At 45.4% G+C, this 27,726-nt stretch overlaps 1 protein-coding gene across 1 annotated transcript in view; it reads right to left on the bottom strand.

Annotated features, from left to right (window-relative positions):
* The window catches only part of LOC144753255 (uncharacterized), a 54,191-nt gene that overhangs the window by 4,614 nt on the left and 21,851 nt on the right, over window positions 1–27,726 (bottom strand). The window contains exons 3-4 of the mRNA XM_078641005.1: window positions 3,827–3,910; window positions 1,074–1,145 (exon numbers count right to left, since the gene is read on the bottom strand). Coding sequence (XP_078497131.1) covers window positions 1,074–1,145; window positions 3,827–3,910 — 156 coding nt within the window. The remainder of the gene's footprint in view (window positions 1–1,073; window positions 1,146–3,826; window positions 3,911–27,726) is intronic.

Below are 27,726 nucleotides of genomic sequence, written 5' to 3'. Positions count from 1 at the left end.
ATTCTCACATGATGCACGTAATTAATTCAGTCTTTCTCTTTTAAAAGGTTTTGCACCCAATCTTAATCAACATAAAAGTGTTTCTTTGATGATGAGGAATGCTTTGAATGACCCTACCCCGGAATCGCTCCTCCTCCAGCACCAATGGATGTGAGCCTTAGTCTCTCCATGTCGTATGTTGATTAAACTTTTCCCCAAGACTCTTGAAAACCTATGTATTTCCTTTTTTTTCTACACACCCAACTGTAATGTAATTTAAAACATTAATCAAATGTTTTCTATCAGTAGTGTCTCTGGAATTTTGAGACTATGAAGGGCCGATTGTATTCTTGAATATCTAGGACAAGAATATTGTGGCACAGTAAAACAGTGGACAAAATATCGAGGGACAAAATATCGAATGGTAAATGCACAGAGGGATGTATACATTTGCCATTATCAACGCCACATAAATGAAGGTATATGGGTATGTTTTTTTTGGTACACAGATGTGGAATTAGGTACAGAAAATCTATACACATACCTTTTGACATTTTGTCTCTCGATTTTTTGTCAATGATATTAGTGCCATACAATATTGATATTCAGAGACACATTTGGAAGGCCAAATTATGGAAAACAGTGAAAATGATGCAACATAATGTAGTGCATTCTGTGACAATACTATTTTGCTGTTTCACCACACATTAATGCTGTTCTTGCAAGACGTTCTTCCTCTCTAGTACCAATATAACACTTGGGTGAAACAATCAGGTGAGTAGTTAACGTTTGCCACGGCGCAGCACCATGTGTGATTTTTGATCCTTCTAAACTAGCAAAGCATTTATTTGTAGAAAATTGCAAAGTGTGTATCATAGGGCGGATTATTTGGCAAGTAAAGCAAACCCATAATTGTATGGAAGAAGCCCCTGGATACCCTCATGGGTAACAAGCACTGCTCTACAAATCCACCTTACATTTACATTACATTCCAGAGACCCCATTGGTTAGTGACGGTTAGTTGTGTGATTTTTCCAATTAAATAGTACTCACACTCTCTCTCACATTGACAGAAAAAAGAATCAAAATCTTACCTCGCCCTCTGTAGAAAGTATGAACTCGCATAACCTGAGAGTGCTTTTCATCATGTTGATCATGTTCTCAAGCTGATAGATAGAGAGAATGATAACAAGAAGGCTATTTAGACATGTAAAACGGTTGATATATTTTTCTCTAAAATGGCAAACTGTGGGCATTGCCAACAACCGGTTGATCCTAGGTAATAGGATAGGATAGTGTTTATAAACCGCACTTATACCAGCTGATGTCAAGGCGCTAAGTGAACAGGGAGAAGTAACAGCACCAACAACCTGCTAGGAGGTAAATAAACAGGGGCCAGATGTACGACCGGGGCATTTAGCGACTTGCAAATTGCGCTCAATTGAGAGTCACAATTTGCAAGTCGCTAAATGCCATGTACAACAGTGTCAGAGACACTGTTTGCGATTACCAATAGGGTTGCACAATACATGCCTCATCAGTATTCATGAGGCGCTCGCAGTTTGCGACCCCAGTAGGAATGGCTGGCCTTCCGAGGTATGGCGGCCTGCTCGGCTCAGCAGACCTCCATGTCTGGGACTGCTTTTCAATAAAGCAGGCTTTTTTTTATGCAGCCCGTTTTCCTTAAAGGAAAACTGGACGTATTTAAAAATTAATGTTTTCGTTTTCCCCTGCATTCGCAAAGTGGAAGGGGTCCCCTGGGGACCCCTTCTCATTTGAGAGTGCATTATCACCCTCTTGAAGAGGGTGGTCACTTGTGAGTGTTTTGCGACTGCAATTGCAGTCGCAAAACATTCTTACATAGGGTAGCAAGTCGCAATTAGGGAGGGGCACCCTTGGAATGCCCCTTCCTAATTGTGAGTTGCAAATCCTCTTCAGCGAGTTGCAAATAAACTGCGAGTTGCTAAATTGGGTTTGTACATGGCCCTATTCGTTTTTGCATATGCAAACTGGTCGCTAACCCGTTTGCGCATGCAAAAATGGGTCGTACATCTGGCCCTAGATTTTAAGACCTTCCTAAAGACCGAAAGGGAGTCTGCCTTGGAAATTGGAAGGGGCAGAGATTTCCAGAGTTTTACGGCTGCCACAGAAACGAAGCGGCCACCTCACTTGCACCTGCGAAATCTGGGAGTGACAAATTTTTTAAGAAAAGGAGATTTTTGTATTCTTTGCTCAAAGCCAATGCCAGCCGTATCCTTTGCCTAGTTTAGAAGTGAGGCTAAATTTGATCCTAGAGTGAAATGGAATTTTTGAGCCCATAAGTTCTTGCTTGTCCACAAGTAGGATCAACCCTGTGCATTTTGTTCTCATCTCTCACAGAAGATGTTAGTCTAGTAGTCAGAAGTATGATTGTTTTAATTAATCCCTGTTTCCAGCAGGAGATAGATTCCACCTGTGTCTGTTTACTCTGTGCACTAATACCAGCTTTGAAATTAAGAAATCATCTCTAGCTTTCTAAGGGTACCAGTGGATGAGAGACGAATTGAGTGGTGTGGCTCACTGGTTAGAGGCGGCAGACCCGGGAGCAGAAGTCGGCCAGGGACCAGGGATCAATTCCCGACGCGGCAGGGTTGTGGACTTGGGTCAGCGGACTCGATAATTCTCGCTTCGGTGCTTACTCTAATCAGGGGTTCCACTCGGCAACTCTGAGCATTAGCTTGCCTAATCTCCACAACGGCCCCATCAACTCTGGGGATGCCTGGCTCCACCTTGGGGGGGTAACTGCAAACACAACAATGATGGACAGAATGTGGATCAATGTCACACATTCACCCCAGTCCAAAGATCTGGTCCCAAATCCATCGTTTTTCCACTCCACACAACCCTGGGTTAGACAATGGCGATATGCAAATCAGCGCTGACCCTGTGCCCCATGGGAACAGTCCAGTCCGAACTACAAAAGCCATGTCCTTCCCAGAACGGAAACAAGCATCCGAGGACCGGACCGGTTTCGAGGTAACACCTCTCTTCAGCCCGGCTAGCTTGATTCCAGTGGTGTGGAGTGCCTGGGACTCACGTCTGAGCATCCCCAGTACACTTAGAGCGGTAACTGCAAACACAACAATGATGGACAGAATGTGGATCAATGTCACACATTCACCCCAGTCCAAAGATCTGGGCCCAAATCCATCGTTTTTCCACTCCACACCACCCTGGGTTAGACAATGGCGATATGCAAATCAGCGCTGACCCTGTGCCCCATGGGAACAGTCCAGTCCGAACTACAAAAGCCATGTCCTTCCCAGAACGGAAACAAGCATCCGAGGACCGGCCCGGTTTCGAGGTAACACCTCTCTTCAGCCCGGCTAGCTTGATTCCAGTGGTGTGGAGTGCCTGGGACTCACGTCTGAGCATCCCCAGTACACTTAGAGCGGTAACTGCAAACACAACAATGATGGACAGAATGTGGATCAATGTCACACATTCACCCCAGTCCAAAGATCTGGGCCCAAATCCATCGTTTTTCCACTCCACCTTGGGGACTCCCAACAGGGACCATCCCACAGGGAAAGCCAGGACGGGTTCCCCAGAGTTATACAGCACCAGGAAACCTAGTACGGGTAGCAGTGCGCTTTACAAGCTCAAATACACACACACACACCATTCACTCCTTGCTAGTATCATAAAGAATTCCTTTATTTCTGAGAATGGAGTGCATTTTCCACAGGCAATTATTCCTGTGATATCTTGCAGATTTACTTTGATTTGTGAAGATGGAATGGAAGAAACAGAGTTTGAGAGAGGAGGCACATGAACATGATGGTATGGTATTTTAAAGAAGACTCACATGTTTCTCAGCTGCTAAGGTGGGGATGTTGAAGGCATCCCTGTGTACCGGTGGTGTTATTTCTTCAAGTAGTTTATATGGATACTGAAAATATAATAAAAAAGATCAGCATTACCAAGACCATTGTCAACAAATGTGGACAGTCATGAGTTTCGCAGAGATGAAAGTCATGAAACGCTGCACACCTCAAGCAACTAAAAATGGAAAAAAACCATTTGTACAAGTAACTGCATACTATGCTTGCTTCCTATTTTGGCATTTCACATCCTTAGAACATTGTGTTCATCACCTTTAAAGTAGAAGATATGTGTGAGTGAGTGAAATATTTCTATTTTTGAGTAAAGGATCAAAGATGCAGAAACAGTGAATAATGGTGAGCTGGCAATGCACAAGTGTGCTGCTACCAGAAGAGCTCACTCTGCTCTTTACCCAAGAAATCTTGTATGACTCCTTCTAAACAAAACATTGTCTACCTTATTGATAAATACCATCCTGGCTCCAAAAGGCTCACGTACCATTGTCATATCACTCTCCTCCACTACATTGTAAAGAGCATCAGGAGAAAAATTACCGGGGGGCATGGCCAAGCACCCTATGATGGTGGCCACATTTTAAGTGAGCTGGTGTCAGCTCTGAGAATCCTGCTGAATCCGACCCTTAGGCAACCTTTTTTTGGTCGCAAGCACAAGAACAATGGCCCTTATATTCACCCCCTTTGGCCCACCCGGGCCCATCCAGGGAGCCCGGGATAAGAGAGATATAATTTCGGTGATCGTCAACTTGGGTGTGTGTATAACCTGCTGAGAGACGGCCTGCCGGTGGCAAACACCACCTGGAGCTGTGAACCCACCGTGGTGAACCGCCCTTTGCATTGACTTCTGGGACAAGCGAGGGAGAGAAGACAGCTAATTAGCCAGGGTGTGGGACAAAGCTATTTTCACTTCCAAGTGGTAGCCCGTAATAACGGAACGGGTGCCTTAGAGTGGAGGAGATGGCGCTACGAGTGGTCAGGACTGCACCTGCAGCCTGGACAAGCCGATTATGGTGCGACCTTTTCTCTGATGCAAAAATCCATGAGGCGGCCTCTACACTTGTCCCCTTTGGCTTACCCAAGCCCATGCAGGGAGCGGGGACAAGAGAAACGCATTAGGCAAACAAGACCCTGCCATGAGACTGGCATGGCACCAACGGACACAACCTGGGGCTGAAATCCCACAGCAGCGACCCACCTTTACCTCAGCATTGACTCATGGGGCACAGCGAGGCAGAGGAGACAGTCACAAGGAGAAGAGAGGTAGGGACCCCCTTTCGCCTTTAGGCAGCCACATGGGCTTGTGACAGCCCAGCCAAATTGGCGGACAAGGGAAGATGAGAGAGACTGAGCAGCATGAGAATCCAGGACTACGATTGCAGCCTGGGTGGGTGGAGACCCACACATGATGTCTCGCCCCAAAGGTAGGAGAAGGGCACACAGCTTCCCCCTCAGGAGGTGACCCCCCTGGAGCCCAGAGGTCCTGGGAGACAACTACAGCAAACACTGGGCTTGGACAGTCAAACAAGTACAGCAACACTCCACCTCGCTGTGGTGTCTCAAGAGGATAGAGGGGGTGGCCCTGTCCTGGACCCTCAAGGCATGGCATCACAGAGACAAGCATGGGCAGATGTTCCCTGTATCAGGTGTAGGGGGTGACCCTCCTGTGCTCTTATGGCTGGTGGGCCTGCCAGACGGCATGTAAGACCAGCGCCCAGAGAAATTCCTCAGGGAACAGTTCAGACCCTGGAGCCTGGATTTTGAGTAATCCCCCTACTTTTTTCTGGAAAGGGCACACTAGGTGCTTGCCCTAAGGCCTCTGCCAGGGGGGACACCCTATAGCCATTGTCATCAGGGTACTGAACTTTGTGATTTGATAATCTATCCTGTAGCAGGTACGCCAACATCTAGACATCAATTGCACAAACTCCAGGGTTATGCTCTTCCCCGATTAGTCAAGTCAAGTCAAGTTAGAATTTGTATAGCGCACTACTCACCCAGAGGGTCTCAAGGCGCTTGAGGGAGGGGGGTACGTTATTTATCGAATATCCAAGTTTTTAGTTGTGTTCTGAAGGAGAGGTGGTTCTGTGTAAGGCGGAGGTGGGTGGGGAGAGAATTCCAGGTCTTGGCCGCAAAGTAGGAGAAGGATCTTCCCCCCATGGTGGATCTTTGGATACGTGGAATCATGGCAAGGGCTTGATTGGACGATCGTAGTTGGCGGGTGGGGGTGTAAAAGGACAGGCGCGTGTTGAGGTATTCGGGTCCTAGGTCGTAAAGGGCTTTGTGTGCGTGGGTGAGGAGACGGAATGTTATTCTTTTGTTGACGGGGAGCCAGTGGAGGTCTTTTAGGTGACCGGAAATGTGAGCTTGGCGGGGGATGTCTAGGATAAGTGTGGCTGAGGCTTTCTGGATGCGTTGGAGTTTTTTCTGTAGTTTGGCTGTGGTTCCGGCGTAAAGGGTGTTTCCGTAGTCCAGTCGGCTTGTGACCAGTGCATGGGTGACTGTCTTTCTTGTTTCGGTGGGGATCCAACGGAAGATTTTTTTTAGCATACGTAGGATATTGAAGCAAGATGATGAGACGGCGTTGACTTGTCTGGTCTTTGAGAGGGAGGAGTCCAGGATGAAGCCCAGGTTACGTGCGTGTTCCGTTGGTTTGGGTGCGTTTCCCAGGGCTGGTGGCCACCATGAGTCGTCCCAAGCGGAGGGGGATGATACTAAGATGAGGACTTCCGTTTTGTCCGAGTTCAGTTTTAAACGGCTGTTCTTCATCTACTCGGCCACTTCTTTCATCCCATCGTGTAGGTTGGTTTTGGCGGAGTTTGGGTCTTTGGTGAGGGAGAGGATCAGCTGGGTGTCGTCTGCATAGGAGATGATGTTGAGGTTGTGTTGGCGCACGATGGATGCGAGGGGACTCATGTATACGTTGAAGAGGGTGGGACTGAGTGATGATCCTTGTGGTACGCCGCAGTTGACTTCGGTGGCTTCCGATTTGAAAGGGGGGAGGCGGACTCTCTGGGTTCTTCCGGCGAGGAACGAGATGATCCAGTTCAATGCTTTTCCTTGTATTCCGACGTTGCTGAGGCGTTGTATAAGGGTGCTATGACAGACTGTTTCGAAGGCTGCGGAGAGGTCAAGTAGGATGAGGGCAGCTGTTTCTCCGTTGTCCAGTAGAGTTCGAATGTCGTCTGTTGCTGCAATGAGGGCGGTGTCGGTGCTGTGTTTGGCTCGGAAGCCGGACTGTGATGGGTCGAAGGAGCCGTTGGATTCGAAGAAGGCGGTGAGTTGACTGTTGACGGTTTTCTCAATGACTTTGGCGGGGAATGGGAGGAGCGAAATGGGGCGGTAGTTCTTAAGTTCAGTGGGGTCTGCTGTGGGTTTCTTCAGGAGGGCACTGAGTTCGGCATGTTTCCAGCTTTCAGGGAAGGTAGCGTAGTTGAGGGAGCAGTTGATGACATCTCGGAGATGGGGTGCAATAATGGAGTCTGCTTTGTTGAAAATGTGGTGGGGACATGGGTCGGTTGGCGATCCTGAGTGGATGGAGTTCATCAAGCGGATGGTGTCTTCAGTGGTGATTGAGTTCCAGGCGCAGAGGTTGTTGGAGGGGGGTTTTGGTTCGGAGGTGAGTGGGGTGGGCTGATCGCCGAAGCTGTTATGTATGTCAGCCAGTTTGTTGTGGAAGAACGAGGCTAGAGAGTCGCAGAGGTCTTGAGAGGGAGTGATGTCGTTGGTGCCGGCGGTGGGGTTGGTAAACTCTTTGACGATGTTGAATAGTTCCTTGCTGTTGTGGGCGTTGTTGTCGATTCGATCCTTGAATGCAGATTTCTTGGTGGATCGGATAAGTTGGTGGTGTTTGCGGGTGGCGTTCTTGAAGGTGGCCAGGTTGTCAGTGGTTGGGTTTTTTCGCCAGGCATTCTCGAGGGTGCGACAGATCTTCTTGGAATTCTTGAGGTCATCATTGAACCAGGGAGCTTTTTTGCTGCCTTGCTTGATTTAATGGTTTTTCAAGGGTGCTAAATCGTCAGCGCTGTGGGTGATCCATTGTGTGAGGTTGATGGCTGCTTGGTTAGGGTCCGACGGTTTCGCAGGAGGGTTTTGGTGAAGTGATGTGAAGAGCTGGTCGGTGGTAATTTTGTTCCAGTTTCTGCGGGGAATTGGTTGTGGGTGGTTGTTGGTCGTGGTCTTTTTGTAGGTGAAGTGCACGCAGCTGTGGTCCGTCCAATGGAGTCCTGTGGCGTGATTGAAGGAGATGTGCTTGCTAGAGGAGAAGATAGGGTCGAGCGTGTTCCCGGCATAGTGGGTGGGGGTGTCTACAAGTTGTTTGAGTCCGAGATTGGCGAGGTTGTCCAGAAGGGTGGTGGTGTTGCTGTTGTTGTTCTTTTCCAGGTGGAAGTTGAGGTCTCCAAGTAGAATGTAGTCCTTGGAGGGGAGGGCGTGAGGGCTGATGAAGTCGATTACACAACTAAAGTGAAGCTCCTTTGTAAATCTTTCTTATAGGTTAAGTAGAAAGTCAGGGCTGTGGACATTCAATATATGCTGATGTACCCTGCAAAACTGAAATTAATGTCTCAGTGGAGAACCATTGTCTTTGTGAGCCCGGAAGAGGCCTGGGACTGAGCAGCGGAGAGGAAATAACTGCCCATATAAACAAAGGAACCAATGACATCTCGGGAGACCTTAGGTGGTCAACCATCCCACCCTAGTAGGAAATGCAGCGGAGTGATAGGAGGGGAACTCTGGTCACAACCGGAGAACAGACGTAGGGCATCCTCCTCAGAGAGCTCCGGTGATCACCTGGGTGGGGACCCTTCTAGTGGATAATAAGAAGTTATTCAGTATTATAGAGGAGAATTTTGGTACCCTTCCTTCCTTTCCTCCATGTATAGCTACAAATGTTTTCTCATTCACTTATGGAGAAGAGACACATTGCCTCCAGAGAGAGGGGCTTGTGTGGAGCGAAGCTACACAAAACTATGGTGATTACTTTCTGCCGACTTTCCCCTCCCATTCCTTCCCACCCCACCGCTGTTACCTGTGCCAGACGCGCCTGAAGTTGGGTACTATAGGGCTGATTTTGGTTGCAACACTATGCCTCACGCAAGACACATTACACGGCCACGGACCCTAGTCAAACGGGCTCAACGACTCACCAAGACCTCTGACAACAAAACCGTCCACTAAAAGCTGTTGTCTTGCAATGTCAGTGGGTTGCTGGATAAAATAAAATGCACAACAATTCTCAATAGGTCCACAAGCTGGCCCTGGTGGTTCTCTTGTTGTAAGAGACATATTTGCTTGGGAGTAGGGGTTCCTTTTTGGAATAATATGGCTTTAACTGCGTATATCATGCAGGGTTCACTAGGTGCTCAAGAGGATTTACCTTTCCCCTGATGGCCATTCATGCTATCTGAGACACCATGGATAGATATGGGGTGGTTACTCGATTCCTGAATGGCATCCTATGGATGGTGGTGTCTGTGTATAGTTCACCGAACCTGCAGGCGACCATGATGAAAGATCTGATGACAGTTAGCGCCTCAGTCTCGGAGTGGGACCTTATCATATTGGAGTCCCTGCCCACTTGCAATCCATGGAAAGCAAAGAACCAGTCAGTACGTATTATTTCCACTGCTGGACTCCAAATTCACAGAAGGGTACAATTGGACCACTGACCGATTGAACTAACTGGGGATGCATAGGTCTAATACGCACTGAAGCTTTCAGGTTGGGTGACTGAAGATGTTAGATTATTGGAACACATGAAGGAAAAGATAGAACTCTACCTCAGAGCAAACTCTACAACATATGTCTCCCCAATCACATTGTGGGAGGGAAGGAAAGCAGTTCTTCAGGGGGACACAATAGCAAACCCTACGGGGGCAGCAGTGTCCGATTCTCAAAAACAGAGTATAAATTTGGAGCAAAATGGGAACATTGCTACACAGGTATGCAACCAAACCTGGCAGGCAGGTTTGTCCCATAGACACGGGGCCCGACGGTGAGGTGATACACGATGCTGAGGCAATCGGCAATGTCTGCGCACATTACTATGAGAAACTTTACCAATCAAACACGTCAGGCAAGTGGAGCAACAACACCCCATAGTTGCTGACCTGATCATGCTGCAGGACTTGTGTGCACCTCTGTTGAAGGAGGAGTTATTTGCAGCCTTGCAGGAGATGCATTCTGGGAAGGTGCCCGGTTTAAGTGTATTACCTATGCAATTCTTAGAAAAGTTTGCATCAACACTACTCTCTCACTTCTTTACAATGGTTGAAGCTGCAGGGACAGCTATGATACTTCCCTATGATATCTAGGGGGCCTCAGTTGTAGTTCTCCCCAAACCATATAGGCCACCTACAGACTGTGCATTTTACAGCCTGATTCCCCTAATTAATATTTAAGCCAAAATAGTTGCAAAAGGCCGTGGCACCAGTCTACTGAAACAGATGAGATCCCTGGTGAATTGCGATCAAAATGGCTTTATGCCAGCCAGAGGCACTCGGCCTTGTCTTAGGGGATAAATATGGCCTTGTACCACATACATCTGACCACACAGCCATGATACAACTGGACTTAGAGAAGGCCTTCAACTCTGTTGAATGGACTTTTCTCCACACCATCCTTGAAAAGATTCATTTTGGCCCTAAAGTCCTTCAGTATTTATAGAGGGTATACACAGTGCCATGGGATAGGGTCAGAGTGAACACCATTTACTCACAACAGTTCCAGATAGGCAGAGGCCACTGGCAGGGCCACCTGCTGTCTATTCTCCTATTCGCTCTTGGGATTGAAACACAGGCCGAATAGATCGGGGGATGCGCAGGTGTGGGGCTTGAGGTGGGGTGTGGAATTAGGGAACTGCATCTCTTTTTATGTGGACGATGTCCTCCTTTATATTCAGCACCTAAACCAACTGATCCTACAGCTGATTTGCATTCTAGAAATCTACAAAGAAGAAACAGGCCTGAGGGTGAACTGGGGGAAATAAGTCATAATCCCTGTGGAGGCCATTCCTCCAGATTTACTTCCAGGCGATCTGGAGCATTTAAATAGTTGGTGTTTGACCTGTCAGCCTGAGGGTGGTCTTCCCCAATCTTTTTGCCTCCACATTTGGCTGATTCTTTTGTTGGCCCTAAGACTCTGAGCGTTTTACCACTCTGAATCAGTGCTAAAGGGCATGTGCTTCTTCCTTAAACATGTGTACAATTGGTATATACTTAATTGATCTTGAACTGAATCTGTCAGAAGGACTACTGTGCTGCTTAAATGACTCATCTTTGGCTTGGAAGTCCTTCTTTTCTCTGATGTTGCTCTGCTGTCTGGTGCTCTCTGACTGTGCTGAAGGAGAGCTGGGCTCTGCCTTTCCTCCAAGTGATCTCCAAGGGCTTGTTGGCTGGCCTCCTATTGCTTGAGACTGAGGGACATTAAAGTCTCTATATCTGCTCCAGTGCCTGAACTCACTGGAAGTGGCCCAGACACTTGCAGCATGGAATCAGATGAATTTTATGTTTGGGCTTAACAGAACTGGTGCATCAGCCAGTTGCGGGAGTAAAATGGACACAGCGCATCAGAACTAGCGCTTTGCCCTCAGAGATCGATACATCAGACTGCGTATCGCCGCTGCTGCAGCTTGGTGAGATTGATGCCTCCTCTAGACTGTGTGGCAGAATCCGAGGTGGCACATCACTCAACACATCTACCGCCCTTTTCAGAACTGAGGCATTGCCTTCACTACGTGGAGCAGATTGACACATCTCACTGTTTGAGACCAGAAACTGTACTTTTTTCACTGCGTGTGTCCTGTAGCTGGCCTGCGCTTCCACACATTTGGCCTGAACTTTGAATTTGACCCGATACAGTGCAACCTAAAGTAAAAATTTTAGAGCTACTTGCTAATAGGTGCTTTAATGCATTTCTTCATTTAAAATGTTTATTATATCTCAACTTCTATACATTGGATTTGTGTCGTTTTAGGCCTGTTTTGGCTATATATAATTGTCTATTTTTTTCTAACTGTGTCTAGAGACTTGTTGTGGCGTATTCATTGTGTTACTGTGCATGTGTATGTGTTGCACACATACTTTGCACATTTTGTCTTTGGATATGCCTGACTGTTCTGTGCTAAGCTAAGCACAGGTTATCTTTTAGTGTGTATCTTGCTTATCCTGACCAGGATTATGGCTTTTGCTTGGACAGGGTGCGTACCTTTGCCAAACAGAAAGCCAATTTCTAGCACTGGGGCATGCGCATATCAAAAGACCCACTGGAATGCGGGGGCAGGAATATAACCCCTTTGACATGCAAAATTAAGGAACATATGGCAAGATGGAGCTCTCTCCCCCTGATCATGATGAAGTGAATAGCCCTCTTCAAAATGGTGGCCTGGTCACAGCTGTTGTATGTTTTGCAACACTACATCCACAAAATACCTAGACTTTGGTTTACAACCCTACAGGCCAACTTCAATATCTACAAGTAGGAAGGATCGTCGCTGTGAATCTTCCATAAGAACCGCATACAATCCCCTTATGATGGTGGACTAGGGGCAGTAGACATCAGTTTGTATTACTTTACAGGGCTGCCCAACTGGTTGTGGTTAATGACTGGAACTTTGGTGCAGGGGGACCCACTACGAGACTCGCGTGGACTCTCCTTACCGGGCAAGCACCAGGGTTTTGGCTGCATGGGGAGTCCCTCCTACCCACCCCCCTGGCCAGTCCAGCCATTCCAGTGATTAGCTATAAAGAGGCATTGCAATGGATATGATAGTAGAGAGTGCCCACTAGGAAGAAGCCATTGTGGAAGGGTACATGGCTATGGAAAACAGTAGGGCTCAAGGTTACTGAAATAAGTTGGGGATCTCTAAATTGGGAGACGTCTGGCAGACACACCATATGATGTTCTCTGACCATCTAAAAGCTGAATGTAATTTACACAGATCTCAGAACATATTCCCGGGTTGGGACAGGTAAGAGGACAAAAACTGATGGTTGGGATAAGTTGTTTTTTGGCTAAACATCACATAGCGGGCCATTGAGGATCCGGGAGGCCCTCCCAATCTCAAAGTGGCTAAGAGGGATGGATTTCTTATTTTCAGCTGAGGAAGCAGTGAATAGGTCCAGAGGGGGACCACAAAAGTATGCTAACATCTGGGGACAGTGAAAAGCGCAGCACAAAATACCCATAGAGGCCCACCCATAGGAAGTTGTTGAAGGAAAAGCACACAGTTGACCGGGGCACTGACCCATCTATAGTGCACCGGACTAGTTGCAGTGGACTTAACTGTGGTGTACTTCATGGTATTCTGGAACTAGATGGGATATTAAGAAAGGGGAGAATCAGGTGGATGGCGATGCAGTGTTACAGTATTGTGATCCTAAAATTGTTGAAAACTAAATAAAAATTATTTTTTAAAGAAATTAATTACTATCCAGCTACAGGAAATACAACAAGAATTATCCCTTTGTGCAATAGCTGCTCTCGAATCAGGGAGAAATGCAGCAATGAATCTTCACCAATCTGTTCACATCACAGTCAAAGCTGACCCTGCAGTTGTGCCAGCTGAATTTTTTCACAACTTTTTGTATTATTGACCCAAGTCCTACAAACTATCATGGCATTTTCAGTCAGGAAGAAATCCCTCAATATGGTGGGCTGTATGTCTGCCAGGTCAGTAGAGTACATGCCACCACTGCCCTGTCCGAACGGAGTACACTATTTGATGGTCTGACCCATCCATCAATACTACAATATTTATGAAGTTCAGATTATAGAAATATCTATGCATACATACATGTAATATCAGTTTTTATATTGTTAGGTTACCTAGCAAAAGGTGGGACTGCTGTTGTGACTAATGTATTCTAAGAAAATCGTATTACATGTTTCTAGATTGACAACTGTTGGTTAAGGCAGGCACCTCACATCGGCCTTTTTTGGTGCTGTTGCATTTCTCTCAAAACTCTTCATCTAGTCTGAGCCTTTCAATGACTTGCTTTATTAGCCAGTTATCATCTACATCACCCCTTTCATATCCCTCAGCCAATGAGCAGAGACCTTCAAAGTTATTGGATTACATAATTTAACAAGCATTTGCAAAACATTAGGTCTCCGATTTTCGATATTTAGAGCAATTGACGTACATGACAATGCCTTTTACCTATATGTTTTGGTTTGGAGTGAAGTTGATGTATGTGGTGTAGAGTGTAAATATGTGGGTTGTATTAGACATTGTTAGTTATGGAATTGTGTTGTGTATTTGTGTAAGGGAATTTTGTGGCATGGTGAATAGATAGGGATGAGAGCTACACAGAATAGATAGAAAAGAAGATCGAGAGGGATAGTAGTTTGTGCAGGAAGTGGTGATTGATATTGAGATTTTGGAGCAGAACGAAGGGGAGAGCAGGCCACAGATGCATAAAGAGTGAGCACACATGTAAGCAGAAGACATCCAAAGAAGAGGAGGAGAATGTGGGTTTGAGGGATGGAAATTTTGAAAAGGCACGAGAAAGAAACTGTGCTTCAAGATCTGAAGTAAACCATATGAGAGAGGCGGTAAGGGTGTGTGAGAGAGTGAGAGAGAGGGGTGAGAGAGAATACAAGTGAGAGAAAGAGAGAGAGAGAAAAAGGCATGAGTGGAAGGGGCACCCATGGGGGAGAAGCGAGAGGTGGACCAGTGCAGAGGGTGAGGAGGTACAGGAAGGTAGCGTGTGTGAGCAGGCAGTATAGAGAGGCGACAGGGAATGTGAGGGAGGGATGAGAGGGCAGTGGTATTGCAAGATGAGAGTGGGTACTGTGAGTGTGAGGGAGAGATGAGAGGGGCTGTGGGTATGTGGAGGAGAGATGACAGGTTTGGTGGTAGTGCAAGTGTTGGGTTGGAGTTGTTTGTTGTGGAATTGTGTGGCGTAGTGTGAAGTTGTGTAGTGGAAATATGTGGCATGGTGTGCTGTGGAATTATGTGGATAGAATTTAAGAGTGACAAAGGTTTCAGCAAATGGGAAGCCCATGGGCAGGCTGAAGCCCATGTAGTAGATGCAGTATGTCTTGGTTTGAGACAGCGCATGTGCGCTGTCTTGAGCCAAGACCTAAACACATGACTTAACCTAGCTGTGTAATTTACCATCAGAGAGATACCTGAATAGTGGTGCAAAGCTTTGCCTGTACCAACTCATATGTGTTCTTTTCCGCACTCTCAGAGTGAGGCATAGAGCAAGATAGACTGACCAAGCAGACACTGTGGTTTATGAATCAGTGGGAGCAGTATGCTTGACAACGAAAATGGCTGCGTGTGTTTTGGCCACGGTATAGGGGCAAGGGACAAATTTGTAGATGCAGAAATAAATGTGCAATATGTCATCCTGCCCTTGGGGGAATGTACACGAAGTAGCACACATGTGTACAAATGTAATCCTAGGAAAATCACATGTACATGCAAATATGGTGTAATCCAATATAATAAAAGAAACATATGTAACAAGTTTCTTCAGATTAGATAATGAGTGTAAAATGACTCAGATGGTTCCCAAAATGTTTATAGTGTAGTACCTTACAATCTGCCACTCTTTTCGATCACATACCAACCTTTTGACCCACAGTTACTTTCTGAGAAATGTAGGAATTGTTCTTGTTTTATTGAAGAGGTGGCGTGCGGATTGAGAGGTCGCTTTGGTGCGGCCCACACTATGCAGTGAAAGGCCCTACCTGCAGAGAACCCAGGTGGACAGTGGCAAGGGACAATTAAGCATTTGCATTTTCAAATCCACTGCAGTGTGAGAGGGTGCCTAGCCCCAGGAGTCAGAATCAGAGAACAATAAATAAGACTCGCCAAAAAAACAATTGAAACAAAGCCCCCCGCAATTTGCGCCACCCCCTGCCAGGGCACGTTATACAAATGTAAAAGCCCGATAGGGACCCATCTCAGCACCTGCTTTTTAGTACTGCTGGTGCACCGGCAAGACCCGGCCCACTTAAAGCCCTGGCACTACGTGATATTTATTTGTGCCTGGGTTGTTAAAAATAGTATCTTCAAGACTAGTGGCAGTGCTATGAATCTAAGGTCACAAGAGTTATAAATGAAAAAGTAAATTATTATTATTACGGTGTTCACGCTGTTAAACATGAACATGTGCGCAGAGTCAGAAAAATGAGACCAGAAAGAAAGTACACGAGTAAACTGAATGTTTCTGCGGGGTGAGGATGCAACATGCATAGAAGACTGCAGCCCTCTGCATAGTTTACCCCAAGTTTCCTCGTATGACTTGCAGCCCCTCTCAGTCCCTTCTAAGATCTCATTGCAGGCATGCTTATAATGAGATCTGGTTGAGCGCTCCTATTTGATTTTAACAACTTGGAAGCAGTGTTTAGCCAACAAAGCATTGGGTACTGTCAGAAGTATGCTATCCCTACAGAAATCAGCTTTTAAAACAACAGGCTGCATGCTGTTCCAATTTTTTTGGTGCAACCGCTTAGATCAATAAAACAGCGGTTATGAAGGGGCACATGCTGAACAATGGAAACGCCACAAATGTAAAAAAGAAAAAACATGAGTCAGTAATTTGTCAGGATGAAAGCACAAGACAATACAAAGCATTTTCAAGATCCACAAGAGAGAAGCGTCTGCACTCACTGTCTAAAACAGTATTAAGCAATGAAAAAATTAGTCCAGAAATGAGTATCTAAAATGGCAGCTGTTAAAGACCTCTGACCTCCAGGTCAGGGAAACTGCTTTTCCCTAGCGCAGCTCCGTCTGTTGCCTTTTTCCCCTCTGTGCCTTTCTGTGCCTTTTTTCTCTCTGTGCCTTTATTTGGCACTGTTTTCTCTTTTTCCCTCCTTGTGCCTTTAATGTGTGCATTTTCTCTTTCTGTGCCTTATTTTCACTGCCCAGTTTTCTGCTTCGCTCCCTTTCCCGCCCTTGCTGCTCCCGCGGCCACTCCCTCCTGCATCTTTCAGCTCTCACCTCCCAGCTGCTCTCCCTCACCGATCCCTACTTAATGGTGGCTGCTGTGCAGCCTCACAAATGGCATGCAGCAGGAAAGTAGTTGGGGCGTGATGGCACACCAAAGGCAAGCCTGTCTGCGACTGGACCGCGACCAGCGCCAGGGACCCTGGTCCACTGACCCCGCTGCTACGACTCAGCAACCCTCCACGTACTCAATCCTCAACCCCGTAAGAAACAAAACAACAACTGCCAGCTGCCAAAGGCGAACACCACCCAAGCCCAGTTCTCCTGCTGACACTGCTGCCGCACCTTCACCCACCACTAGACCCTCACTGCTACCGCCAACCCACCGGACGCCAGCGCACCCATCCCCCTGAGATGCATCCTCCTCAACAGACGCTTCCCGCACAGATATGCAGGAGAAATCTGGGACCTCCTCAACACCATCTCGCTCGAAGTCGCCTTCCTCACAAAGATCTGGACTAACGCCAGCTATGCACCTGAAATCGCAACTGCCATCCCTAACGGGTACAAGATCCAGAAGAAGGACAGCCCCAACCACTTGGAGGTGGACACACCGTCGTACACAAAAACTCCCTCCAACTAACTACAGCCAGCACGACTGACTCCTCATCCCCATGGAACACCTTCATATCCAGATCCAGATCAACACCAGAACGACTCTATGGAACACCCTTGCCTAAAGACCTCCTGGACCATGTGCCACGTTCAGCACTACCATTGCGAACTCATCGTGTCCCTCGCCCTCGTATCCACGGATTACATACTTCTCTGAGACCTGAACCTCCACCTCACCAACCTCAGTGACCCCATATCCACCGCCCTCCTGGACAACCTTCCCAAGATTAGATTGAGACAGCTCATTAAAGTTATATAATAGTTGACTCAGAAAGCTGTAATCTGAGCGAAGAGTACCCTTAAGCTCCAGAAAACCATTAGTCGCCGGAGAAACTGGGTTCACCTCTCACTACTGAAAACATACCCATCTGTGATGTCAATGTTTACAAAAGGGGTAAGATGCTCAAAGCGAGGAAAGGGGTTAAAAGAGGAAGAGATAAAGGAGGTTTCTGGTGAAGATGTTATGGACACCGATGTAATAGCAGGGAATAGGGTGGAGAGTCAATGTATAAACCCGGAAGCTCCCTACCATGTTGTAATCATTCATCAGAATTATGGGGGTGAAATTGATGCGTTCCAACCTCCACGTGAACTCGATGAACAACAAATAGAAAGGGAGGGTAGCTTTCCGGAAATGGAGATCGACTCATCGACGGGCAAAGTAGAAGGCCTTCCTCTGGAGATGAACGTTGAAAAAAAGGAAGTCATTATATTATCCCCATTGGCAGGATTGGTATCTCTTTTGGATAAATTAATCGGCACACAGAGATCCGTGCCTGGTTTCCTATCGTCTCAATCAGGTGATCTTTCTTTTAAAGCACAACAGCGGATGGAATCCAGCCTCAGATCTGGGCAGGCGAAAATGGAGGATTATACTTTACCGGACATTGCTAGGCAAATGGAAAAGAATGCAGATCTAATGACACAGTTGAAAAAGTCTGGTAATATGGAGATGGATCTAAAATTGTACCCGGTTTCTGAAGCGTATCCGGCTCCAGCAGGAGCTCAAACACCTATGCCTACTATGTACAGCAGTACGCCTACTATGTATAGCAGTACTCCTATTAATCTATCCCAAGCTGCTGACTTATTAGATCTTTCTGTTGAAAGGATATCAGGAGTCTCAGTGGGTAAGGGGGATGATAAAGGGACAGGAAAAAAGTATTTGAATGTAAGTGAGAATGCTTGGACGGGGGGATTATGGAGATTTTTTATGCATTAGAAAGAACCCTCTCCGCAATCTTATCTTTGCTGGAAAAAGCACATTAAATACTGATAACATATTAGAAGTTCTCTCGCCCATATTGGTAGGGGTTCAAGACCTTAAGCAGATTAAGGAAGCCCTAACGAACCCAGAAAAGGCTCCTTTAGTATCTAGTCAAGCACGTCAAATACATAATGGGATACAAAATAGTGATACAAATTTAGTGGAAGGGGAAATAAAAGAAATGTTTGTGGGTCCGAAAGTGCTTCTGCCGAAAAGCCAATTATAAGCTTGTCTCGAGCAAATCTTCTCGAGAGTGACATGTTACTACAATAACGGAAAATTTAGAAGTAAAGGTACTCTCAACTCCTAACCCATTACGTGTTTACCCAATTTTAAAAAAAAGTAATAAAAAAAATTACGTCTTTAGGCACCTGAAGAATCAGCTAACATCTTAGTTAGTGCACCCCTGGGAGAGGTCTCCATAGTGAGTAAAGGTAACGCTAAAAATGGCCGTAGGGGGAAGAAGAAGATGAAGAATCGCCGTTTCCCCAAACGTAAACAGAAAAAACTGCGGTTCCATCTTGAAAGTGAAATAGCAAATAGCTCTACATCCCCATCTATCAAAAAGAATATAAGGACTCTGGGTCAAAATGATATTCAGCCGAATAGCTCGGATTTAGTGTTGATCGCCCCTTCTAATCAAGAGGGTCGGGAAGAAAGCAGGCCAAATCATGACACAAGCAGTGACCTTATATTGGATAATTTAGGTGGCCCTGTAATAGATCCAAATATAGCTCCTGGAGGTGCCGTACATCTCCCCTGTGGGCAGGATCTATCACCGATGAGGCACGAGTCCAGCCAGGGGATAGGTGGGGGTGGGGAGTGACTACGGCTGTTAATAGTAAAGGGGGTAAGTTAGAAAGAGATTTACTCTTGGGACAACTAGGTATAAATCAAATAAGGAATATTGGTCCAGGCGCCGGTCAAGTGAGTAGGGTTTTAACTTTTAGCTCCCTGTTCGAAGCTGAACCAGCAAAGATGTTGAATTGGTACACTAAGATTGGAGGAGTGCACCCCCTAGAACTAAAGCTACCTTCTCATCAGGGGTGGTGTCAGCACTGGTTTTAGCAAACGTCGATGGTTTTAGGAAAAGAGGAATAGACTTGATCCCTAGTGTAGTTCCTTGTAGTGGTCCATCCGAAAGTCTTGGAAAAATTTATCAGGCGCAAGGGAATGGCTCCACTGAGTACGGGGGTGTAAACATCCTCAAAAAGTATGAGGACATAGAAATAACAGTAGGAAGAAACTCAGGTATTAGAGAAATCAAGATTTTAGCACCTGAAGTTTGGTGGGTCCCTAGTGCAAATGGGGAGGATGAGGTAACAAAGTGGAGATGGGTTGCAGGTGCTCTGAATGGGGCAAAAACATCTACCACAATGCGCACAGAGCGTGGGTAGCCACTTGGGGAACATCATATCATGGAATGTGGGGGGGTTAGGAAAATCAAGTTATAAGCTTAAAGCTTTAGCAGAATTAGACCTCAAGATAATCTGCCTTCAGGAAACATGGGCGGGGGAAGAGTTCCAGGTTGAGAACTTTTATGTGTACTGTAGCACAGCAAAAAAATCAGTAAAAGGGCATGCAAGTGGAGGCCTAGCCATCTTACTCAGTTGTGACATAGCATGGGACCCTGTGATCTATAAGCATCCCTCAAATTGCTGTATTTGTGCAAAGCTGAAAATAGGAGTAGATAACTTGGGGCAAGCGATGTTTCTATTATTGGTAAATGTGTATATTCCCCTGGGGAGGGCATCTAATCCATTGGTCGACTTCATTTGCACTTTTGTGCAAAGTTTAGATAATACTGAAGAATGCACACGTACAATGATGGTAGGAGATTTTAATGCTAAGCTATGTAATAGTGCAGTCTTGTCTTTCTCTAATTCGGACCTGAAGGAGGTGTGGGCTATCCCAGAGTCTGTATTTCTGGCCCAATTAAAATCTGATAAACGTGGCCTATCCCTTTTGCAAAATTTTAGGAATCTAGACCTTGTACTTTTAAATAGTAGATTCCCAGAGGACTCTCCCACAGCTTATACCTTTAATGGGACATATGGCCACTCTTTAATTAATTATATGGCAGTCTCCTTTCAATTGTTTAGTGCATGTACACAGTTTAAGGTACTCCCCACAAAGTTGAGTGACCATAAAATTCTAGAGGCAAACATGGTTATAAAAATTGAGAAGCCTGAATTCTGGAATCAGAGGAGTGAAAACGTCACTTATTCTCGAAATAATGGCCGTACTTGCTGGTCATATAAGTCGCTTCCAAACTTTAAGAGGGTTTTCAAGAATATTGCTTTTAGCCCAAGTCCGGAGACACCGGTACTGAGGTATGAGAGGGTTTTGGCAGCAATTAGAAGATTAGGAAGGAATAAGCAAGGTGCGAGAGTCCCCCCAACAGTAATAATACCATGGGAAATTAAAAAATTGAAAAAGGAGATTAATGGTTTAATTAGAAATCAATTCAGAGAGCCCAGGTTACAAAGGCAGAGAGAGATATATATGCTAAAACAGGTTCAGAAAAGGAAAATAGCATCAGATCGGAGGATGGCTGAAGACGAACAATGGGTTAACTTACGAGAAGTGGCTTTATCTGGGGATACCAGAAAGTATTGGGCATTGATAGCAAAGTTCTGTGATGGGAGAGAAAAATCTAAACCCATTTTAATTCCAGAATCCGAATGGTTTATCTATATTTTCCAGCTTTATGCACCAAATCACCCAGTTGATCAGATCGAAGAGGTCGTTAATACTTCATTAACGGGGGGGTGATGTGGGAGCACCGATATGTTTGGAGATTGAAGGATACATTAAAGGAGCAAGACACTCTAGTGCGATGGGGCCAGATGATGTTCCTGTAGCCATAATAAAACAGGACTGTGATGATTGGGCAACAGAGAGAGATATATATGCTAAAACAGGTTCAGAAAAGGAAAATAGCATCAGATCGGAGGATGGCTGAAGACGAACAATGGGTTAACTTACGAGAAGTGGCTTTATCTGGGGATACTAGAAATTATTGGGCATTGATAGCAAAGTTCTGTGATGGGAGAGGAAAATCTAAACCCATTTTAATTCCAGAATCCGAATGGTTTATCTATATTTCCCAGCTTTATGCACCAAATCACCCAGTTGATCAGATCGAAGAGGTCGTTAATACTTCATTAACGGGGGGTGATGTGGGAGCACCGACATGTTTGGAGATTGAAGGATACATTAAAGGAGCAAGATACTCTAGTGCGATGGGGCCAGATGATGTTCCTGTAGCCATAATAAAACAGGACTGTGATGATTGGGCAACAATTTAACACCCGTTGTTTGTCCATTGTTATAATGATGGGGATATCCCTCAATATTGGAAGGGAAGTATATTAGTCCTGTTATACAAGAAGGGCCCTAAAAACTCCCCAGCCAGTTTTAGACAAATTTCCCTTTTAGATGCAACAGGGAAACTGTTCGCAAAGAGTATCCTAGGCCACTTGCAAGAGTGGGCATTCGGAAATAATGATATCCCTTTGGAACAAACAGGATTCCGTAAGAATAGTGGCACACTGGATAACATTTCTATTTTGCAAACCTTAACTGAAAAATATCCAGTGGGTCGGGGTGTCCCATTATACTCAGCCTTTATAGATTTCTCCACAGTGTTCGATAGGGTAGATTGGGGGACACTGTGGAGGAAATTGGTTACAATGGGGATACCAGGAAACCTCCTAAGATTAATAATTGTTCTCCATTCTTCGACTTGGACAAAGGTTTTATTGGGGGGAAACAAGGCCTCTCAAAGAAAATAAGAACACACAATGGGCTGAAGCAGGGGTGCCTCCTGGCCCCTCTACTCTTCTCCATTTACGTCAATGATCTGCCGAGTAGAGTAGGACAGAGTAAAGGGGACCCTCCCCAATTAGGTAACCTAAAACTGAATTGTCTGCTATATGCAGATGATGCAATAATAATGGATTTAACACCAATTGGATTGCAAAGACGACTGACTGACCTAGTTGGGTACACTGAGAGTATTATTTAAAAATAAATATCTTAAAAAGTAAAGTTATGATTTTTAGTTATCAAGGCTGTAAGGTCAGAAAAAATTTGAAATGTTTTTTTGGGAAAGGAAAAACTGGAAGTAGTAACTTTTTACCCATATTTAGGAAAAATATTTACTAACAGGTGTTCAGCTTACAGACACATGGATCATTGCAGAGGTAAAACGATTTCACAAGCTTCTGCAATGAATCGCCTTTACACGCAATGCGGGAAAAGAAATTTTGTAGTTCTGAAAATTCTGGACTCGTGTAATAAACTTTGTCTTAGCATGACGATTTTTATATCAAAAGGCAGAGAATGGCTAGTACACTATGTACAAGCATTTTCGTCATATTCGAGTGATGATTTCACCTCGAAATCGTCATTTTCGTCCTGAACCTTTGGCTTCCATGTTGTGTACGGCAGCCATTTTGTGAGTTGCCCTCACATAGGCTTATAACTACAGCCAAATTCGATTCCAAAGGACACGTACACCTTAATTGACTTTTCTGTGACCTGGGCAAGCTGGAACCATTGCCCCAGGCCGAACCTGCCCGGCCAGTTCCTCTCCCTGTGGCCGAACGAGATAGCATCAAGGCACAACATGCCATAAACCCTTTTCATCGCACACACACCCTGCCTAATCTTGCTCACACCTGTCCCTGTTTCTTTACATATGTCTTGCTTTACGAGGAGGAGGTGCCCGTTTTTATTGGGGGTACACCGATATCTGATGAAAATGTTGGGCCTTGCCGGGTAATTTGTTGTGGGCTGGACGAACTGAAATATGGGCTTGTCATCATGACTCTGCTTTTTCTTCGTAGTGGAAATATGTGAATGGTCAACAGTAATGCCAAGAATGTTTGCCTAAAGCTTAATATTTTGTATGAAAAGAGAAGCCTGGCTTTGTAAGATTGAGCAGTCTCCTGAGAATATACATGTGTTGTACTTCTAGGACGCCTGTTACTTGGTTGCAGCCAATAAATTTGATCTTTGACTTCACCTAGAAGACTGAGTTTCTGTGTCTGAATCAGGAAAGTACTCGAGGTCTTTGGGTGTTGTCCCTGGCACCGCTGGGTTACCGGTTCAGTACCGGTTCTGAAAAACCCAGTACCTCAGCTGGCGCCCACGTGGGGCGATACCAACGGTACCGGTCCAAGCCAGAGGTTCGTGAGGAGCTTTGTGTGAAAATTCTGGAGGAAGGCCGCCACTTCATCAACCCCTGCATGTCGACGTGGTCCGAAAGTCTTTGCTGCGAGGTTCCCCGCTTCCCGACGGCTACGAAGGACTGCTGCCCTGGCTATCGCCCTGATTTGGACCCTTGACGTTTGGTAGAGCGAAACGATAGACGAGTCTTCTGGTGACGTCATCGATATCTCAGTTAAGTATAAGTGGAGCGTCTCCCAGTCCAAAGTTGGTCTTAGTTTGGGTATCCCTTCGGGATCTTTGATTTGGAACTTGCAAGTACCAAAGCCGAAGGACTCGTGTATTCACGAGAATATCGTAATCGATAATCCTTTGAAGTTTGAAGCTAGACTAGAGAGCGAAGATGCCTGGTCTTAGCAGACTTGGAAATTTGTTTTGTCTTGGTTGTAATAATAGGGATTCCCGATTGGAGGACTCGTGTCCGGTTCCTCCGATTGGAACTCCAACCTATGAATTGTATGTGAAACATGGAGTAGGCCCCATCACATATAATGAAGTGTGGATCAAATACACCAGAAAAGATGGTGTTTTAAAATGGCCCCAATATGGTAGCTTTGACACGGAAATCTTAGATAACCTCGAAGTTAAACTTTTTAAGAAGAAAGCCCGGCCGGCGATGTTTGACTCTTTCCGCCTATGGCGTAAGGAGGCCAAACAGAAGGAAATTGAATTAGCGAAGAAAAATAAGAGAGAAAGGGGTATTTCGATAATGCAAGCTGCTATGCAGTTTAAAGATAACGAAGAGGAACAGATGAGTGAGCAGTTGCACAGGCAACGTAAAATGGTAATAGATAAATGCTATCCAGTTTTGCCGCCTCTTCAGCAAGATGCAGCAAAAGAACTTGAAAAAGCTCCCCTAATGTCACATTTGTTAAGTTCACCACCCCCTTTTGCGCAGAATGCTACGGCACCTCCGCAACCTTTAGTTGCGCAACCTTTAGTTGTTGTGCCTCCTGCTCCTCCACAGCCACCAGCTGTTCTCCAGGTGGTTCCTATTCCTCCGGTGCAGCCTCCTCAGGGGCCACCGACTCTGACATCTGCTTTGCCTTTACTTCCTGCAACTTTAACTACTATATTGACTCCCACTTCTGGTATTCCTTCTGACACTGCCTCTGCACCTGCCTTGCCTCACCCTGCTTTTCCGCTTGTCTTTTCATCGAATTCTCCCTCTGTTCGACAAAGAGTGACTAGCACGGTCACTATTCTTCTATATCCTTTCTTTGGGGCGACAAGTACGACCCCTACTTTAGAGCGTACACAGTTGCGTAGCCAACTGCCTGATTCTAGGGAGAAGGAAACGTTGAATTACTTGGCACATAGATGGGTGACCGAACCGACAAAATATGACTTAGAGTCTGTTATGGATGTCTTCCATCAGTGGGACGCATCGAAGCAGAGATACGTTTTTGAGAAAATGTGTGTTTTTCTATTTGAAGATTTCGAGGACAATGATTTGGAACCTAATCCGCCTGAGTTGAGCCATGTACGGTTCGAGTTTTCAAAAGGCGCAATTATGGGTTCAGATGTTAAGAAAGCAGTTGCGACGTTGTTGTCGTTAAGGACTGAAGGTGTTTCTCGTTCGTTGTTTGAGTCTGATTCTTCTGTTAAGAAGAAGGGAAGACAATATCCTATGAGAGAAGTTCCTCCGGTATGGAAGGAAGAAGTAGCAGCTGGTCATAATAATGTTCCCCCAGCTATACCAGCACACTTTCAGCATGTGTGGGTACATGTTCCATGGAAGCGAGCTGAAGTTTTGGCCCTTAAACAGACATTGCCTGATCCCCGTAAGAATCCTCCAGGGTATTACAAGGAATTGTCGCAGACTGCAGGTTCATGCATTATGAATTTAGCCAATATCGATATGTTATTTGGAAATGTTGTTCCGCAGCCTCTATGGGGAAAGATTCGTCATGCGGATCATGATCAAGAGTTAGGTGACACATGGGCTAATATTACTGCTGCAGATGGCCGACAAGTTGGTGGTGCTAAACCTGAGCCTTTAGTAGCAGATCTCCCTGGTAGGATCATTAATTACATGAAAACTTTAATGCCTGCCATGCGAGTAAATTGGGATAAATTGTCTGCGTGTAAGCAGAAGAAAGATGAAACGGTGTCAGATTTCTTCACCAGGTTTAGAGAAACGTTTGTTGACCACAGTGGTCAAGATATGAGTACAGAAGGTGGTCAACGGTTATTCGTCGATAAATTTGTGCACAATTTACTTACCGAGTTGTGTAAAAAGTTGAAAGATTCAGAGAGTTCTTGGGCAGTTTCCTCTTCAGCACAGATATTGGCTACTGCCCAGTACTACGAAAATAGGGACAAAGATGAGAAAGATAGAGCAGAGAAGAAAACTAAAGAGTTGAAAACGAAGGTTCTGTTACAGCAAGCGTACCCGCCACGTGGTGGTCAAAATAGTGGTGCTCAGAGTGACTATCAGAATAACTATCAGCAGCATCAACAGTTTCAGAGGAACTCGCAAAGAGTCGAGTATACTCAACCACATGTCCCTGTAGGTCCCAATCAGTGTTCATATTGTAAGGAAGAGGGTCATTTTAAGTATAGTTGCCCTATTTTGTTACAGCGTGGAAATGGTGTTTCTGGTGCAAGAGGTCGCGGTGTTCAACAAGCTCCTAGAGGTAGAGGACGTGGAAATTTCCCCCAGAACGCACGCTCCTTTCCGCCTCAAAATTCAATGAATAGTTTTGATCAGCAAAATAACGCGTCTGGTAGGACAGCTCAATACTATGCTGATGATTACTATGCAGAAGATGAGCATATGGAAGGTAATGATTGCTAGGACAGCCATAGACAAAGAGAGGGAGTTGTTTCAGTTCCAGTAGATCAGAGTGGACCTTACGTCGAGGTGATTATATCAGGTGTGTCAGAGCCTTTTCTGTTGGATACTGGTGCTACAAAGAGTTCTATTATGCACTCCAAACTCCCTGGCGCACCTTTGTCTGGCGAAACGAATGTTTCCGTAGGTTTTTCTGGCGCCCCGGTTAGAAATCCGATTTCTGACCCTTTGTCTCTTTCTGTTGGTCCTTGTGAATTCGAAGCACCCCTTATTCTGACAACAGGTTGTGGTGAAAACTTGTTGGGATTGGATCTGTTAAAAAGATTGTATGCGACTTTGTACTGTTCTCCTTCGGGAGTACAACTTACACTGGGTAAGAAAGTGGTTTCTCCAATGTATTTGTCAAGGGATAAACTTCCGACAGAATTGTCGATTCTTCCTGATATTCTTTGGGCTACTGGTCCTAATGATGTGGGTCTTTTGGAAATACCACCATATGTTGTGACATTGAAAACCAATGTTAAAATGCCACGAATTCCCCAATATAAAATTTCTAGTGAAGGTGAAAAAGCTTTACTAGCGATCATTTATGATCTGATTGAAAAAGATGTAATTGAAGAGACAAGAGGCAACGTTTGCAATAGTCCTGTTCCGCCTGTTTTGAAGCGAACTGACCCTTCCCAGCCACCTGTTTACAGATTTGTGATTGATCTTAGAGAGGTGAATAAAATAGTTGTGCCACAATTTTCAGTTGTTCCTGACATTACTGCCCTATTGACTATGATTCCAGCTTCTGCCACCTGGTTTTCGGTGATTGACTTGAAGAATGCTTTCTTCAGCATCCCGATTGCTGAGGAGAGTAGGGATATTTTTGGCTTCAGTTTAGGAGGTCGAAGCTTCCGCTTTAAATGCGCTCCCCAGGGCTACTGTGAAAGTCCATCAATATATAGTCAAGCTTTAAAAACACAGCTTGATACGATTGTTTTACCTGATG

This window comes from Lissotriton helveticus, chromosome 5_1, assembly GCF_964261635.1.
Source record: "Lissotriton helveticus chromosome 5_1, aLisHel1.1, whole genome shotgun sequence".
Lineage (NCBI taxonomy): Eukaryota > Metazoa > Chordata > Amphibia > Caudata > Salamandridae > Lissotriton > Lissotriton helveticus.
Note: the sequence above shows the minus strand (reverse complement) of the source record. Positions and strands in the feature narration are given on the sequence as shown.